The sequence below is a fragment of the Hyperolius riggenbachi genome, chromosome 1 (assembly GCF_040937935.1).
Source record: "Hyperolius riggenbachi isolate aHypRig1 chromosome 1, aHypRig1.pri, whole genome shotgun sequence".
Taxonomy (NCBI): domain Eukaryota; kingdom Metazoa; phylum Chordata; class Amphibia; order Anura; family Hyperoliidae; genus Hyperolius; species Hyperolius riggenbachi.
Window position 1 is genome coordinate 148,004,520 of NC_090646.1, and position 17,914 is coordinate 148,022,433.

Genomic DNA, 17,914 nt, shown 5'->3' on the forward strand with positions numbered 1-17,914 from the left:
TTTAGGATGGACTGAGAAATGGAGAATGTGTTCTACCTGATGAACCACGCCTTTCCTGAATAAGTCTCATCAACTAGTTTGAGTTGTGCCAAAAAAGTGTAAGGATCTCGGCCCTCAAGGACTGGAGTATGACACCTGTGAGATAAGCCCAGCTTCCCCATGCAAGTGAAGAATAGTGGATTCTACATTCAGAGGAGCATGCTTTCATACTCTGCTGCTTTCAGACGATGCGGATAATGGACTATATACAGCACAGGGGTTAAACGCAAGGCCCACGGGCTAATTGCGGCCCTCCTTGCCATATTATGTGGCCCTCCAGAACTTCAAATGTACATCGTTAAAAGCAGTTAAAGCATGACAACATACTGCCTTCCCAACCAGAGGAGCGCACTGGTAATGGTGTTCTTGGTTGAAATATTGTCGGTTCGAGGTGGAGTGCAGCAACAACTCATGGGACCCCTCAGCAAAATTACTGTGGGGCATCCAAACTCCCTACCGTGGCAGCTCCTAAAAAGACTGGGGAAGAGAAGGCTAGGATTTTGACGTGGGTCACATTTCATCTTGATGCTTTTCTGCCGAAGCAGCCCTGGGGCAGGTAAATATTAAACTGCTCCACTGCGCTACTCTGCAAAAGGGGGAGGAGCGGGGATTTAGGCCCCCCATGCTATAGTTAACGCCAGACTGAGACTGTTCAGTAATGTTAAATATTAATAAACAATTTGGCCCGCAACTAGCTTTTAGATTTTGGCCCCTCACATGATTGCGTTTGACACCCCGAATTACAGAGATGTAGAAATAATGTCAGGAAAAGATGGAGCTTTTGCCTGCCCCTGAATGCTAGGGACACAAGGAGAAACCTTTAAGAAATGCAGCATGCAGGACATCTGAGAAGACAGAAGCTTGGTAGTGTCTCTAGGCCATAAAAGGGTTCATGTGATTTTCATTATACTGCTGATGTTCTTGCACTTTGCAAACTGGTTGCAAAATGCAGCAAATCGCATATAGTATTAACAAAAGTGTTAATCTGCTGGCTTTACTTTATGAATAAACTGCTTACCAAGAGGTTAATATCTTTATGGGCTTGGCTTACCTTTTGCTCCACTGACTGCTTCATGATTTTTGTTTAACCCCTTGAGGATGGGACGTCTCTGGCCCCTTTAAGACCAGAGCCAGCCATACCCTTTTTAGCAATGTGATTGGCTCACGGCAATCACGGGGTTAGGAGCCAATGAAATTGGCTCCTGCCTGATATACGAAAGCTCTGCGGTCAGTGTGACAGCAGAGCGAGCGGGTGCAGCATCGCGGGGGCAGCGGCTGGAACAGTGAGAGCGAGCGGGCCACGCGACGGTGAGTAAAATATACACCCTGGCAAGAATAAGCAGCCACACACTGGGCATAGATCTAAATCACCATTGTCCGGAAGGGGTTAATAGGGTGCAGTTTGGGTATTTACATTTTCAATGACATTGTATTACAACATCCCATACTCATCCGGAAGAGCTAGAAGTCTCTATTCGTTCTCCCACCAGCACTGAGATTGTTACGTCAGAGCCTCAGAGGTTCCTCAATAGCTTGCCATTGTTGGGAGAAGTTAAACATCTCGTGTGTGTGTGTGTGTGTGTGTGTGTGTGTGTGTGTGTGTGTGTGTGTGTGACTTTTATTATGCAAGACTTGCCAGCAATTACACAATATTTTATTGCTAACAAAGCAGAACACTTTTCAATAGAAATGATTATGATATCCTGTTATCATCCTCTCCTTATGCAAGTACCTGAGGATAAGGCATTGGTTATAAAGGACTTGTGTGTGGGCCATAGGTTGGAAAGCAAATCTCCATGAATTCAGCCGAGATAATGATTAACTGCACTTCCCCAGTCTCAGCGTTGTTTGTCAAGTCAAAGCTTGTTCTGGACTGAGCAGCACTGATCAGTTGTTTATAGTACAAACTGTATGGAATCGTGTTAGTGTTATTTGCTAGATATCGTATGGAGGCACTGTAAGGTAGGATTCTCACTTGACAGGATCTCATGCGGTTTTCTCCTGTGAGAATTCCACATTAGAGTTAACAGTAACAGCCCATATAAATCAATGGAATTGTTCAGGTCTTATGCTAGGTACACACTATGAGCTTTTCTGGCAGATTTACTGTCAGATCGATTGTTTCCAACATGTCCGATCGATCCCCAATTGTTTTCCGATCGATTTCCAGTGGGGGTGAACGGAAAACAGTCGGAAATCGATCAGCAAATGATTCGAAATCATATTGGACATGTTGGAAATACTCGATCTAACAGTAAATCTGTCAGAAAATCTCAGTGTGTACCCAGCATTACACTAAGTTTTGGATACATGGGGGAAACTCACAGCTTTTTCATTTCCTTGCACATTTTGTATTTTCATTAGCTACTGTAGAAAAAATATGAATGGCTATCCACATACAAAAAAACCCGTATGAAAGTATGTGCGTTTTCCATGCATACACGTGACCTTGCTTTTACTTGGACACACTGTGCCGATACAATTCACATTTTTTCCAGTTTTCTCCTAGTAGATACATTTTTCAACTTCTGTTTAAAATAACTTTGCAGCACTCTGTAGTGGTAAAAGTACCAAAAACTAGGTACAAAAGTACTGTCAAAATTATTCTGAGTGTTTTCTTGCTTACTGTTGGATTAAAAGGCATGTTTTTAGTATAAGATGTGAAAATATCACCTTGGAGAAAACGTGGGAGAAAAAGTGAATTGGATGAGGCCTACTCAGTCTACTGGGGACCCTGATGTAAGATGTGAACCAGGGAAAACTGGCTAATACGGACAAGCAAGCAAGAAATTGGTGCACAATTATGTTATGACTGAAATACAACAGCAATTTGGTCAGTTTTACACCAGTTTCAATTTTGAGAAATAGTAGACTTCTGCAGAAGTCTTTTTCTAAAACAAAACAAATTCTTTCTCTGGGTCTAAAGATTACCTGTGGTGTTGCCTAAAGATTACCAGTGGTTTTGCCTAGCTTGTTCCCTTGGACAGTTCAGACTAGTGCAGCAAAGTTATTTGGAAGTTGACCAAACTGGGTCCAAGCAGTATATTACAGCTCATGAGCCGGGATTAGGACATACAGTATATCTATCGGTAAGTGCAGAGGAAGTGTGCCCAACTCCATTATCCAGCCAACAAACACATTAGACACTTCAGGTTTGCAGATCTACTCCTGATGAACATTGCTAATACTTACTGGACATACAAAAGGTATAATACACTTTGGGATCGTATCCAGACTGAGCTGAAGTTACTTTTAAAACACTCATTCAGCCGCCTGCAATAGCTGACAGCCAAAGGACATCAATCCCTACCATCCACGTGGACCTGGAGGGGTAATGGTAATTAACGCTGCCGGGACTTGTGCAGGAGCAGGGTAAGCCGTATATCGGCTGTATCCTGCGCTCAAGTCTCTCGTACTCTTGTCTCCACAGGTGACCAGGAACATTAGGAAACCTTGCCCAAAGACTCCTTGCTGTTTAATGTACTGACTTGAAACTGGATTCGAACTCTGGACAGAGGCTCGAATTCTATATCAAATGCCAGTATGCCTTAACTAGTATGCTAACCAGTGAGCAAGCCTAAGAAGGCAGAGGTTCTGGTTTGTTGTGTGGATGGACAAAAATGGCCCTACTCAATTAATTCACATTTAAAAATATTAATCAGTGTTTGCTCTGGAAAAATTATAGAAATATAGGAATTAGACCCCAGTTCCACGATGGTGTTCTTCACCACAAAGCCATAACACAAGGTGACATTGATACCGCAGAAATATGTGATAATTTGGTTGAATATTTTATAAGAAAGAGGTCGACCCGCACTTGCCTACTGTTTGGTGAGGTATTCATCAGAAATGGAGTTGTGAAGGCATGAGGAAAGCTGGTGTCATGATGTGATTACAAAGAGTGGATAGTCATCCCTATAAGAGACAGGAAGTGAAGGTGTACAAATAGAATGCAAGCTGTAAAAGCAGCTGAGAAAGGTGAACTCGCCAGGCTGGTTTTAGAGATCTACCAGGATGAAAGGGGAAATAGGAGTGAATGCAACCGGAAGGCACAAACTTGAATTGTATAGTACAATTATCCTAAGTAAGAAGGAAACGAGAACTAAAGACCGGCAAAACCCTATAAGCATGATAAAATCTCATCACAGCTCTTAAATGCGAAGAATGGACAGTGTGCACCGGCACAGATTTCCACCTTATTTTCAGCCTGAAGGTGTGCGTGTGTGTGTGTGAGTGCGAGTGCGTAAGAGAGAGATCATCGGCAATGAGTGACAGGTCATCCATCTGAACAAAGAGGTGGAATTTATTACATGTTCCCCGAGCAATGAGGAGTTTTTGCAAGATGCAGCCCATTGCTTCTGTGAACAAGTCCTAACTGCATCTATATAGATGGAATCATTTCAGCGTGTTATTCAATTTAAAATTCACGTTTTATAAAAAAAAATTGCTTTCCACTTCAGCTCCAAACATTTGTTGTGTGTGCGTGCGTGCGCTTTATCTTTGTGTGTGTGTGGATAAGAAATATGAATTTCCAAGTGTTACTAACAGAGGTTGTCTGAATGGAGCAACAAAGGCCCTTACCAATTACTGAATTAGTCCAGTTACTGAAGGCATACATTTTGGTAACTTGCTACTTGCTACTTTTGTGGAGTTGGTAAAAAAAAAAAGTCATCCAACTCATCAGTTCGTGATTCCACTGACTCAGACTCCTCTAATTTGCATATATCAATTTTGTTGATTAAAAGTATGTAACGTAAAAGACATTTCATCACTGCCAAAGATTAGGAATTTTAAAGCTTAAATCTGCTTTTGGGAACAAAAAGCTCCTGGCCAGGAAGCTGACACTCTTCTCTATCGACCATCCCATTTACTGTATGTAGAATTGGTACTGGAGCTGACACTCAAATGCACTTGTTAAACAAATTACTGCTCATAAAGAAATTATTATAAATTACATATTAAAATGGTATAAACAGTATATGAATGTCAGTTTGCAAAATTGCTCAGCTGGATGTCACAATAGTGATGCAAATAATCCTGAGCTGATGCACGATTATGCAAAGTTTGTATGAAAAGGGTATGTAGCTTGAAAATGGACCAATCATCTCCTGCAAAGGTGGAATTTGATAAGTCCAATTTCCAGCTGCATACATGTGCATACAAAATTTGCAGAAATACAGAATTATTTGCATCACATTGACCCATCCCTATTAGTGACACCACTACTCAAGGGCTTTATTCTTACCACAGAGATTATTATATAGAAAAGATTCCTGTGTTCACGTCAAATATACAGTCAGTTAATATGTGCATCTGATTTTAAAAATACAGTGACTACTTTATTGCAGCAGCACAATTAACCACTTAATCCTGTCTGGACGGATATTTCCATCCAGATAGGCGCTGCTCAATTCTATCTGGAGGGATATATCCGTCCAGTGTTCAAGCAGCCGTGGGTGCACACGCGCTGGGCTTCGGCCCCACGGACCCAGGTGGTTTTCTGTAGTGGCAGTTGGGGAAGGGAAGCAAGGACTTCTCCGAAACCAACCGCAGTGCCTGTGATGAATGGACATGATCAGGAGCCATGTCCATTCATAATAAATTACATCAATGAACAGGAAAAAAAGACCAAACACTTCCTTGTAAACCAGGCAGTGTTTCTAGCGCCATCTAGTGGTGAAAAGTTAAATTACACAGTACACTTTTTTTTTTTATTAAACATTAATATAATAATTTCCTAAGCCCACTCCCCACCCCCCCACCCTGTTACCACGTAAATAGATCTAAAAAAAATAAAAATCTATAAATAGTTGCCTTAGGGACTCAGCTTTTTTTTATTTTATTTTTTATGTATGTCAAAAGGGTATAGTATAGTTGTTTTAGTGCAGAAGTGCTGACAATTTATGGGACACAAAAAAAAACCCAAAACTGAAAAAATACACCTTTATTTCCACATAATATATTAACGCCAAACTAGGGACATAATTTAATGATAGCCAGGACTAATGGGCAAATAAAATGAGTGGGTGTTATGTATAGTAGCATTGCTTATTTAAAACTATAGGGGATGGAATTGGAGCAATAGTGTAATTTTGTGTGTGTGTGTGTGTGTGTGTGTGTATTTGCCTATAACATGCATAGAAAATAAAGTAATTACTGAAAACAAGTTTCACTCACAAAATAGCTTAATTTGTGTGCGAAAAAAACCAAGATATAGATCATTTACATGTGATGAGTAGTGATGCAGTTATCAGCGGATGAATGGGAGGAGCGCTGACGGGGGACAATTGCTTCCATCCTGAAGGTGAAAACACCTGTAGGCTGAAGTGGTTAACTGGTTTTTGATTTGTTTATTTCTGTTTTGTGGATGAAACACTGCTATTACTATATATGCACGATGAGTATTATCTGAGAAATAGAATCATTTATAATTTTTTTTTTTCTCTCTTAGCTAAAGTTTTTTTAAATTTATTGGGAGTCTGGGTCGGTGCATTTTTGGACGACTCCACAGCTCTGCACTTTAGAAAATTAATGTTGCAGAAGAGGACAATGTTCTCTTGATGCTGGTTTAAAGGGGAACTATGGCGAAAAATGGTAAAATTTACAATACGTGCAAACATAGACAAATATGAAGTACTTAAAGAGAACCCGAGGTGGGGTTCTGACAATGCTATCTACACACAGAGGCTGGGTCTGCCTTTACAGCCCAACCTCTGTTGCTATCCAGATCCCCCCCCTAAGTTCCCCCTGCGCTCTGCTATCCCCCATAAATCACAGCCGCGCTGTGCGGGCTGTGTTTACATCTGTACTGTCAGTCTGCTGCTCCCTCCGCCTCCTGCATAGCTCCGGTCCCCGCCCGCGCCCCTTCCCTCCAATCAGCGGGGAGGAAAGGGACGCGGGCGGGGACCGGAGCTATGCAGGAGCCAGAGGGAGCAGCAGACGGACACTATAGAAGTAAACACAGCCCGCTGCGACACGCTGCGTGTCGACAGCGCGGCTGTGATTTATGGGGGATAGCAGAGCACAGGGGGGGCTTAGGGGGGATTGGGATAGCAACAGAGGCTGGGCTGTATATGCCCACCTACTACCCTATGCGAAATCGCGGGAAAAAAACGCATGCAAAATCACACCCGCATGCGATTTCGTCTGCGGTGATTTCCCGGCGATTCCGCACCGCACAAGTGGAAATGCAACCTGAATCACAGGTCAGATGAAAGGTAAGCACCTGGTTTGCCTGCACTTCTGGTTCCAGAGCCTGTGGCACTCTGGCATGTAAACAGTGACCTATGTCTCTGTTTTTCACACCTCAGTGTTGGTCATGCAGCAGGTTGAAGGCCAGAGTTTCAATAGGAAATACACTTGTTAAGTACAGTAGAATCTTGTTATTGTAAACTCTGATATAGTAAACCTCAGGCAATGGTAAACTCAGTCCTCAGGTCCCGGCTATGCGCCTGTATGAATATGCAATGTATGATCACTCCTGATATGCTAATCTTCTGTTAAAGTTAACTACTTGGTCAGGTCCCTTGACGTTAACTATAAAGAGATCCTATTTTCTTATCCCAGATGTTGTCATCTTCTATTCAGTTTTCATAGTTGCCTAGCAGCTGTAGATTGTGATGTAACTCCCGTTGCAGAAATGGAAAACAGCTTTTTGTTTTAGTTTAATACCAGCTGTATCTAAATCGGGGTTGCTGTTTTTCGGAGCCTGTAGTGTGATTTGAGTAAAATGGACCTAGAACCTTGTGAACTTTCTTAGCAGACATAAAATCCATTATGTCACAAAACGTGGTGTCTGCAGTCTGAGCCGCTCAACCATTATCAGACCCAACAGGGGACTTTCCTGTGTTGGGGACTTTCAGCTGCCTGCTATAGAGTGGAGAAACAATATTTCACTTGTTGATAATGGAATGCTGAGAAAACACTGATCTGTAATGTTTCTTTTTCTGCAGAGAGAACTTCTTACCTATGGCAAACCTAACTTGGCTGTTCTATTTCAGTTAAGGAGATGAAAGTGTTCAGTGTAGATATGATAGAAATATAGGAGTACCACAGCTGGATTTTTGGTTTAGGATTTTCATCTTCTCTGGTTCCTATGTCCATTTAGAGACTTTACTTTTTGTTGTTGACCTGAACCAGTTGTGCTGCTGGTGAAGTTCGGAGCCTTTGACTTGCTAGGTCTGACAGGTCAAGAACCAACAGATTTAATAGTGCTCTGTGTATAATGGCTTATTTGGCCCAAATGACTTCCATTATCTCCTCAACACCTCCCATCAGTTTGGCATTCTATCTTTATAGTTATGCTGGCCACCTTTTAGTGTTACTTTCTTTAACTGTGCATAACCACAAACCTGCTTGAAATAGGCCTCCTAGACCAGTCAATGGTGCCAGCAGCCATGGTTTCAGCAGATGGTCTGAAATGTCTGTGGCTGTGTATGCAGGGGGCAGGCTGATAACTGTCATCATCTGACTTACCATCGTGGACTAGCGGGATGTTAGATGAAATAATGGTTTCAGCAGGTATTGGCCTTTGTCATGAGAAGTCATCCGCTTCCATCTTCAGACACCTAGGGCCAGTTGCTTGGTTTTGACAGACGCAGAAGATTGGGGATGCCTGTACAGATGCTACAACTGATGTACAAAGCTTTCACAAATATATTCATCTGCTAGAGCTCGGCACAATTTATACTCTCCTTTTGTTCAAGCTCTATACTGGTAGTAAGCTATAGCTTTATTAATTCAATGTGAGGTATAGGACGTGATGATAGAAAGGATCTGTGTGTTGACACAATCATCCAGATTTCTTAAGTTTGTTGTCCTTTTCTCTTGGAACGCTTTAAGCTGTCCCTCCACTAGAGATGTTGTACAGGAGTATTTTTTGCTAAATATCTATTCTGCTCTAAAAAATTGTTTAGTTTTCTCATGTTGGTCTAAAGATCCTCTCATAAATTATAGGATCCAACTGTTTTCTTATTGTGCGCGTTTTATGTAATTAATATAGTAACTATGTTAATTAACATAGTAGCAGCTGCGCTAGTGAGCACCTGGCATTTAAAACAGCGCACATTATGTAAGAAGCCCGCATGGCTAAGTAAGGCACGACCGCATGTAGCGTGCATAGTGGGTGCGAGTTGTTTTTTAACTTGTGCCGCTGGAGCAGCGGTGTGTAGTGAATCAACCCCATTTTATTATACAGCTTGTTTTTGTCTGTGTAGTTTTTGAGTCGCTAATGCCAAATCAAGTACCTGCTCACTAGCTGAAACACTGCCCACTTCCTGCCGTGCAGACTTCTGTTGCTGTATGCTGCATCCGTCTCCAAAACTCGCTCTGGACGGAGCAAATTTTGCAGTCCAGGCAGTAGCCACGCCCACAGAGCCTGAGAACAGATCACCTGTGCTTAGTTATATGCGTCATGCAGACATTTTACCGTCAAAAAGCTTTGTTTTTCATTTAAAGGTAGCATCTGAGCACTCTGATCACTAGCCTATTAGATGATATTTAAGATATATGCCTGGAAATCAACTTGCTTGCTTTGAAGTTACTACAGTGTGCAGAAATTATTAAAACTTTACTTGTAAGTAATATACAGAGTGATGTAGAGAGGAAGCTAAGAACAGCAAAGGTTTCAGAGAAACAAAGGTGGCTGTAATTAGATTAAATGGAAAAATGTTTCCACAGAATGTGTGTAAACTCGTGATCCAGTCACCTGTCAGCAAGCTAACGAACAATAATTCATGTGACTCGAACGAAACCTTTCTATATATATATTTTTAGCAGTGAGCTCCTCACAGAATAGTGTATTCTATGACTAGCGCACTGGTGGGAATTTCAGCATTTTATGTACATATAGGCCCATATTCCATTCACTTTTTCTCTCAAGTTTCCTCCTAGGTGATACTTGCACACATTGGGCTTAATTCACAAAGCCGTGCTAACTGTTTAGCACGGACGTGCTAAACAGTTAGCACGTGAAGTGCCGTTTGCGGACTTTTGCGCCCTATGTGTCGCAATTCGCACAAATCGCGGCAATTTGCGCACTCAAAAGTCCGCGAACGGCACTTCACGTGCTAACTGTTTAGCACGGCTTTGTGAATAAAGCCCATTATCAATAAAATGACTTTGAAGCCACCAAGAAGCAAGAAAATGCTCTGAATATTTGCTTTTTCACCTTTTTGGTACATTTTTAGTTGCAGAGTGCTGAAAAAGTTATTTTAAACAGAAGAAAAAAAAATATTTCCAAGGAGAAAAAGTGAATTGAATAAAGGCCATGGAGTAGTTAGACTAAGTACCCTTTGGTTGTACTGATAGACTTTAAAGGCGATACAAACAGGTTAAAGTTGAATTCTAAGTACGGTATGTATTTGCATATACAGTACAAATGAAGTACAGTATATGAGCGATACGAGCCAAATTATGTAATTTTGTCAAGCTAGTCCTGTGTTTATGAAAGCTATCAACACCACTAATTTGGTGGGCAAAGTTTTCCTTTTTCTCAGGTTGTCTGGATATTTATAAATAGTCACACACAGAGTCTACATTCTGCTCTCCTCTCCTGTAATAAAGTTTCCACTCTTAGAATTAAAGCACTGTGTTATGCTTTCAAAACCTGTTTATATACCTGTATGCTGCTATGCAAGAGATTTCATGATACTGATATGAAAACTTTATTCACTCATTCTGTGTATGGTGCAGTGCAGTGTGCAATTTTCAAGGATGCCAGACATTGTATAGAAAACCGCTGTTGTGCAATGTGTTATGTTTTAATCTGCAGTGTGCCATCGCACAGCATGAGGCTAGGAACACACTAGGTGGTGCGTGAGAGGTTGTGTTTTGCTGCATATGTGTGTTTGTGCAGTTTTTTTGTCATAATAAAGTGTGTTTTGAGTGCGTTTGCATTTGGCACAAATGCATTTTTACTGCGTTTGCGTTTTGCACTTATGAATTGCAATTGCGTTTTTTTTTTTTTTTTAGCGTTTTGTATGCGTTTCTGATAAGTAGTTTATGCAAAAAAATTTTAGAATGTGGCCAGTTTAAAAAAAAAAAAAAAGTATTTTCGATGTCTTTTCTTGCTCATCACTAGGAAGTCAACAGGAAGTGGAAATAAATAATCCAACTTGTTTTCTAAAAAAAAAAAAAAGCAATTAAAACGCTATACCTCTTTGTCACCACTAACATACATCATGTGCGTTTTAGATGCGTTTTGTAAAAATATGCAGCAAGTTCTGGGTTTCACAATACGCACATTGCAGAACTCAAACAAATGCGTTTTTTCATGCGGCCCATTGACTTACATTATGTTCGTTAACACTAGCGTTGTACGCAATGCCTAGTGTGTTCTACCCTCAAGGGGTTTTTTTTGGTTTTTTTTTTACTTTGTCATGTTTGTGGTGTTTTTTTTTTATTTTTTTTTATGTATGTTTATTTTGTTTTGTTTTTTAGAGCTGTGGAGTTGATACAAAAATGATCAGACTCCAACTCCTCAGTTTATGAAACCACTGACCTAGCCAAAATTGCTCCGGCTCCTCGACGCTGACTCCACAGCCCTTGCAGGGCTATGGAGTGGGTACAAAAATCATCCGACTCCTCAGTTTGTAAAGCTGCCTCCAATTCTGGGTACCCAAAACTGCTCCGACTCCTCGACTCCAACTCCACAGCCCTGGTAACAGCCCTCAATGAGGAAGCCAAATTGATAAACAAGATAATATAGCATCAAAACTGCCATTGCCATGAGTATCATTGAGAATCCTCATACACCATTGATACCATAACTACAACAATTTGGACTCCACTCAAAAACATCAAATAATTATTGCTATACGAAGTGTAATAAGCGACTTTGAGGTGTTTTCACTAATCCATGGTAAGCAGAACGTGTGTGTGTAAGTTTTACACACAATGATACACTCTACTCATTGTGCAGTGAAACTTTGCGCACATTTATTCTACTTACTGAAGTTTAGTGGATACACCCCTATAGGTGGTGGGTTCTGAAGTTTACTTTTAACAAACTACAGTAAAGCAGTGGTATGGTTCTCACTTTGGCCCTAATCCACCAGACTGGCAATTTTACTGGTAACAGGCAGGGGAGCACCGCCCATTAACCCATTAGTGCCTCACGTGTTAATGACAACCATAGCAACACTTGCATTATCCTACTCATGGAACTGTTAGGCTAATGAGTGGTGTACCCTCCCCCCGGGCGGTATTAGAACCGGTAAAATTCTGTCTGTGCATGGCAGCCGTACCGCAGATTGCTAAATCAGGGCCCTTGTTGCATGTTTTGAGTATCGTAAAGATGTTTACCTATAAATGCTCTTGAGCCAGACTCTCTTACTTTACAAGCTTGTTGTTCCACGTGCTAATGATAGTATTTCATAATGAGCTGAACTTTGCCCAGAGGTAAAATACAGCTCCCATGCAAAATACAGGACTTGTTCAGTCAGTAACTAGAAATGGAACGCTTCATGCTCTATGTAAAATGGTAAATCCTGATGGCTTTATTATGTAAACGACTGTAATTTATTTTGTTACGTTTCCACAAGGAAGGGGCATCACTAAGCACTCCATCAATATTTTGTTAAAATACTGAATTGTTTAAAAATACCCTAGTTCTTTTTCTAACTATTGTTGAAATCAAATTTTACTATTTTTTTTTTTTTTTATTATTATTATTTTAATTGAATCTTAACATTTGATCTAAAACCTCTGACAGTGTATGGTCAGCCCTTTTTCCTTTACACAACAGTCTTGATTTTTAAGACCTAAATATGCAGGCCAAAAAGTACTCGTTAATCTTTAAAACTTTATTGCTCCAGGAGCATAGATATTAGTCTATGCAAGTCAATAAGTGAATGGGCAGTGAAAATTGCTTTGGTCCTGAAGTAAGATTGATTCCATTTACGATGCTGTCATTCATAGCTTTACAGCACCCTAATAGCATTTGTGAGGAACATTAATGGTCTATTTACTAGGGTTTCATATGTATGTCCTACAGAGAAATACAGTCAACAGAAATCCCTCATTTTAAACCCACATACACCTTACAGATAGCAGATGGGGAATTCCGTAATTTCAATAGACACATGCAATTTGCAGCTGTAAGTTGTCTTGTACTGCCTTTCACTCATTTAGCAGATTCAGCAGTTTGTATCTCTTCAGTATAGAGCGATATGGGATGCTTTTTAATAGAATTATAGAGATGGAAATTTGATGGGCAGTGAGGTGGACTGTAAGTTTTTTTGTCAGGTTCAGATGTTATGTGGGGAACATGCTTTTATAACGAGCAGTGATGCCAAACTGAACCTTTTCCGTTTATGTTGGGTTAATCTGCTTGCTTACAAAGGAACTGTTTTGCAGATAAATCTATTTGAGCCAAAACTTACTGTAACTTCATGTAAAACCAATTCCAATTGTTTTTATTGAAAATTTTTCAAACATATACAAAAATGAAATACTTATGATTAAGCAGTGTATTGTAGTAAAAGAAAAACACATTATATAAGTGGGGTTCTACAAAATCTCAAATCAGTATAAAGCAGTACACTAATAACAAATTCCATAATGAGCATATATTGCTTATGGTTTAGGTGTAGAATATTTTGCAACCCGTGTCTAAGGAATCCTTACTTTGCTCAATCACTGCTCTGGGCCATTTTTCATTTTCGGAAAGTTAGGCGAATGTCTGTTGGGCTTCCTATTGATACTCGTTTTGCTTTTATAATTGCCAACACCTTTATTTAGGAGGAAGTAGTGCTGGAATCCTGGTAGAATTTACATTTTCTGATATGGATCAGTATACACAATATTTTTTAACCATTATTTTTGCTTGATCATTTATGTGATTAGTCTGCATGTGGTTCCTGGAATTTTCCTTTACACATTGCGGGAAATAGCTGAAATACTAGCACATGCTGTAGTATGCTGCTTGATTAGTGGCTTTTGCAGAATGAAAGAAAATAGCTGATGCGCCATTTCTTTGATCCTCAGTCTGAATCAATCCCTCTTTAGGCCTGGTTCACACTGCACAAGCTTTTTTTAGTGCTAGCGATTTTAAAAGATTTTGCTAATGCGATGCTATAGGTGATTTTTATAAAATCACATTGCTCAAACTCATAGCATTACATTAGCAAGAGCTTATAAAATCACAAGTGCTTAGAAAAAGCTCTTGCAATGTGAACAAGCCCTTAGGGCCCGTTCTCACTGGGGCGATTAGTGGGTGATTCCCGCTAATCGCCGAAGCGTTAGGGCAATACTAACTTAATGGCAGTGATCTCACTGCTGCGACTGCCGCGGGCAATTCACAGTTAGCGGCAATCGCCAAACGGGCGGTGCATGTAGCATTTTACCGCGATTCTGACGTGATTGTGATACAGTGCTTAAAAAGCACTGATTGAGGTCGCTTGGGAATTGCGAGAGTGCTAATCGCAGTGAAATCATCCGTGCAAGCGGTTTGCGTTTACAAGTGTGATTGGGCCCTTAGACCTCATACACACTTAGGAGGACTGCAGGGATCTAGACTGGATACCTGCAGCTAAGGGTTCAGGCTTGAAATCTACACAGAGGCGTCACTAGCCTAGAGGTTAGCAATGCCTCTGTGGCTATGGAGGGATGATGCGCAATGCATGATGGAGCACCTTATGGCAGGTGGGGGCCGATTGGATACTACTAAAAATCATAGCATTCTGGATCTTTAGGGCGTCACCGGGGGGGGGGGGGGGGGGGACTCCATACACATGCTAGATGCATGCCCGAGGCAGTCCTCATTGACCACCTCAACAGAGTATATTCCAGTGTGTTTTTGTTACTGTGGAGCTGGAAGAAGGAATGAACTGTGGCGCAGAGTCACGCAAGCATGCAGAGTGATTGCTATGTCAGTGGAAGCCATGGCTCCCTGCTTAATAGCCCATACACACCAGTCAGTTTCCCGTCAGATCAATCAATAATTTCCAGCATGTCCAAGCTTCTACTGATCCGGGAAGAGATCAATTTTGCACGATATTGATGTCAAAATGTATCCCGCCCCACGTGGCCTAAATATTTGGCATGTCCGACCCACAAACACATTGTTCTTTAACACCCACCCCTGCATGTTCTTCCACTCCGCCTGCCCGTCTAAAGCTTCTCTGTCATGCACTGCAGGTCGGCCACTACTTTCGGTTCCACAGTAACAAATGCATTGCTAGCATCTAGGATAGGGATATTTTATAGCTATCTGCTTTGAACTTTTGCTTGAAGGATCGAGTACTGACCCTCCAGGTGACAATAATTTTGTGTTCATGAGAGATCAGCCATCCTAAAGAACTACAGTGGAGCCTTGATTTGTGAATACAATTTTGTTCCGGAAACATGCTTTTAGTCCAAAGCACTCAAAGCTAATTTACCCATCAAAAAACATTTATAGAAATATTTTTAATACAAAGTACTGACTAAAGTAAAAGTGACTTGCACTGTAACAGAATACTTACTATCTGTTTGCTCACACCAAACTTTTTTTGTGAGTGGCTGAGGTTATCTTCTGTACTAAAAGTCAGTTGTAATCTGACGTGGACGCAGTGCTGCGCGTGCGTATTACAACTGCCCTCTGTGCTCGCGGTGAGAAAGGGGAGGGGTAGCATGCGGCAGATTCTTTTTTTAAAGAATTAGGGAATTACTGGTCCAATATACTAAACAAAAGATTTAATTATGCTCAGACACGCTGTGTTTAGTTCAGTTATAGAGGAACTGTAACCAAGGATTGAACGGCATCCCAATCATAAGCTGATACCCTCTTTCCCATGAGGAATCTTTACTTTTACCTTGAAAAGATCATCAGGGGGGCCTGTATTGCTGATATTGTGTTAAAACCCCTCTTACAGTGTGATGTCAGCACCTACCAATTCTAGCTAGGGCTTATTTTCAGGGTAGGTCTTATTTTCAGGGAAAGAGGGTAGGTCCTGACAGTTACCGGTCTGTGAACCTTGTTCCATTGTGGGAAATAACAGGTGTTTCCAACTGCCAAGGAACCAGTATCTCCCTTTGTGCAAATGCATATCTATAAAAAAAATAGACCGGGATATGTGAGGGAGCAGGCCGTTGGTTGTACTTTTTTCTGTTTGAACTCTATGGACGTATGTTTTTCTTTTTTTTCTTTTTTTTTTTTTTTTCCAACCCAAATAACTATGTAACCTATTAGCGTATTGCATTGTTAGTTAATGTGGTTATAAATAATGGCAGTTGGTGCTTTCTAGTTTTTGTTTGGGGGGGGGGGTGTTCTGGTCTGCCAGTGAAAGTAGTAAAGATGATGACATGCAGACTGATTGTGGATCACACAACATGAACAAGTTACATGGGGAGTATCAGTCATTTTATTTTTTTACTTCTCACTTTGCAATGTATTGATTCCTTTTTTTTTCCCCCTTTTCACGAAAGTTCCTCTTTACCCTGCACGGTTGGCTAGCAGTAACTGCTCATTCAACAGCTGATCTCCCAGGAATCCTATATACTAAACAAAGGATGTAATTATGCATGGACGTATTGTGGCGGTTGTGGTATTCCTGCACAGACTTTGCTGTGCGCATATGCAAACTTTGGGTAGCGGTGGTGTTCATGTTGTAGGTAGGTATGTGACAGTTGTGGCATGTGTGTGCAGTTTATGGTGTGAGTGTGCACAGACTTAGCGTTTGCATTGTAGCCTGTGGTTGTTTTGTGCGCATGCAGGTGTGTCATTTAGTAAATAGGACGATTTGCAATTTCAAGAATTGCGGGTTCACTGATTTTCAATAACATTCAGTTACTAAAACACATATTGGGTTATATCAATTTTCTGTGAAAATTCAGCTATTATTTAGTTGGGATATACTTGTAGTAATTTCAGATGTTCCAGTACATATAATGCAGGACAATGTGCCAGGGGACTCTGCATATGTTAACAGCTGTCATGTAGCCAAGCACTGAGAAATGCTGTGTATATAAAATGTTATCTGGAGCTCTTTCTTGGTGTGAAGGTTAATAATCGTATTTGGCAGGATCTGCAGAGAGGCTGAACAGGGGCTTTGTTCCAGGAAAGTCTTTCAAACTGTTATCTGCTTCAGCTGGCTCTCCTTGATGGGGCCGGATGTGAAGTTTTGCTTTCTCATTGCAAGATAAGCAGAGTCCATCAGTACACTTAGTACCCACAGCTTAGGGCTGCTGGTAATAAATGTATTTTAAGGCAAAACAAGCAGGATAGTAAAAGGAATAAGATGAGGAACAGGAGAAGATAATGAGTAATGGGCGTATCATCTAGTGTTTCATAGCTAGCGTTGTGGGCAGCTGAACCACTTTATAGCTCTTCTTGTTGTAACTATTGTTAATTAAATATTATTTTCTCTGTTTCCCCTCCAGGAACTGAAGATCTTTCAGATCCCATGGATGCACGCTGCTCGTCACGGGTGGGATGTAGACAAAGATGCCCCTCTATTCAGGAATTGGGCAATTCACACAGGTATAGGACATGTTTCACCAAAGCATGGCTTCTCTTATGTAACCAAGGGCCAGTTTTAGGATGCACTAAGCCATTACATGCAAATCGATTATTTTTCTCTGTCCCGACAAACAGGGCTGTGGAGTCGGTACAAAAATCTTCTGACTCCGACTCCTCGGGACTCCAGCTCCGACTCCGGGTACCCAAAATTGCTCCGACTCCAACTCCACAGCCCTGCCAACAAATACATTTAAACATAATTGGCTGCCAAAGGGGAATGCTCTTTGTAGATCAACATATACAGAGGAGCTCCAGACAGGAGAAAAAAATTAGCCGCTTCTTCGCTTCCTCCATGTCAAGACTGTTTTCTGTGCCGATACTACACAGTCCTTTATATGTAGACCCTTCTGCAGTATTCTTTCTCCTGATCATCTC

The 17,914-nt window shown here is 41.0% G+C and overlaps 1 protein-coding gene across 3 annotated transcripts in view; it reads left to right on the plus strand.

Moving 5' to 3' along the window:
- IRF2 (interferon regulatory factor 2) overlaps positions 1-17,914 on the plus strand; it is a 151,532-nt gene that overhangs the window by 91,246 nt on the left and 42,372 nt on the right. For all 3 annotated transcript variants that reach the window (XM_068268891.1, XM_068268874.1, XM_068268883.1), the window contains exon 3: positions 17,401-17,500. In XM_068268891.1, coding sequence (XP_068124992.1) covers positions 17,401-17,500 — 100 coding nt within the window. The remainder of the gene's footprint in view (positions 1-17,400; positions 17,501-17,914) is intronic.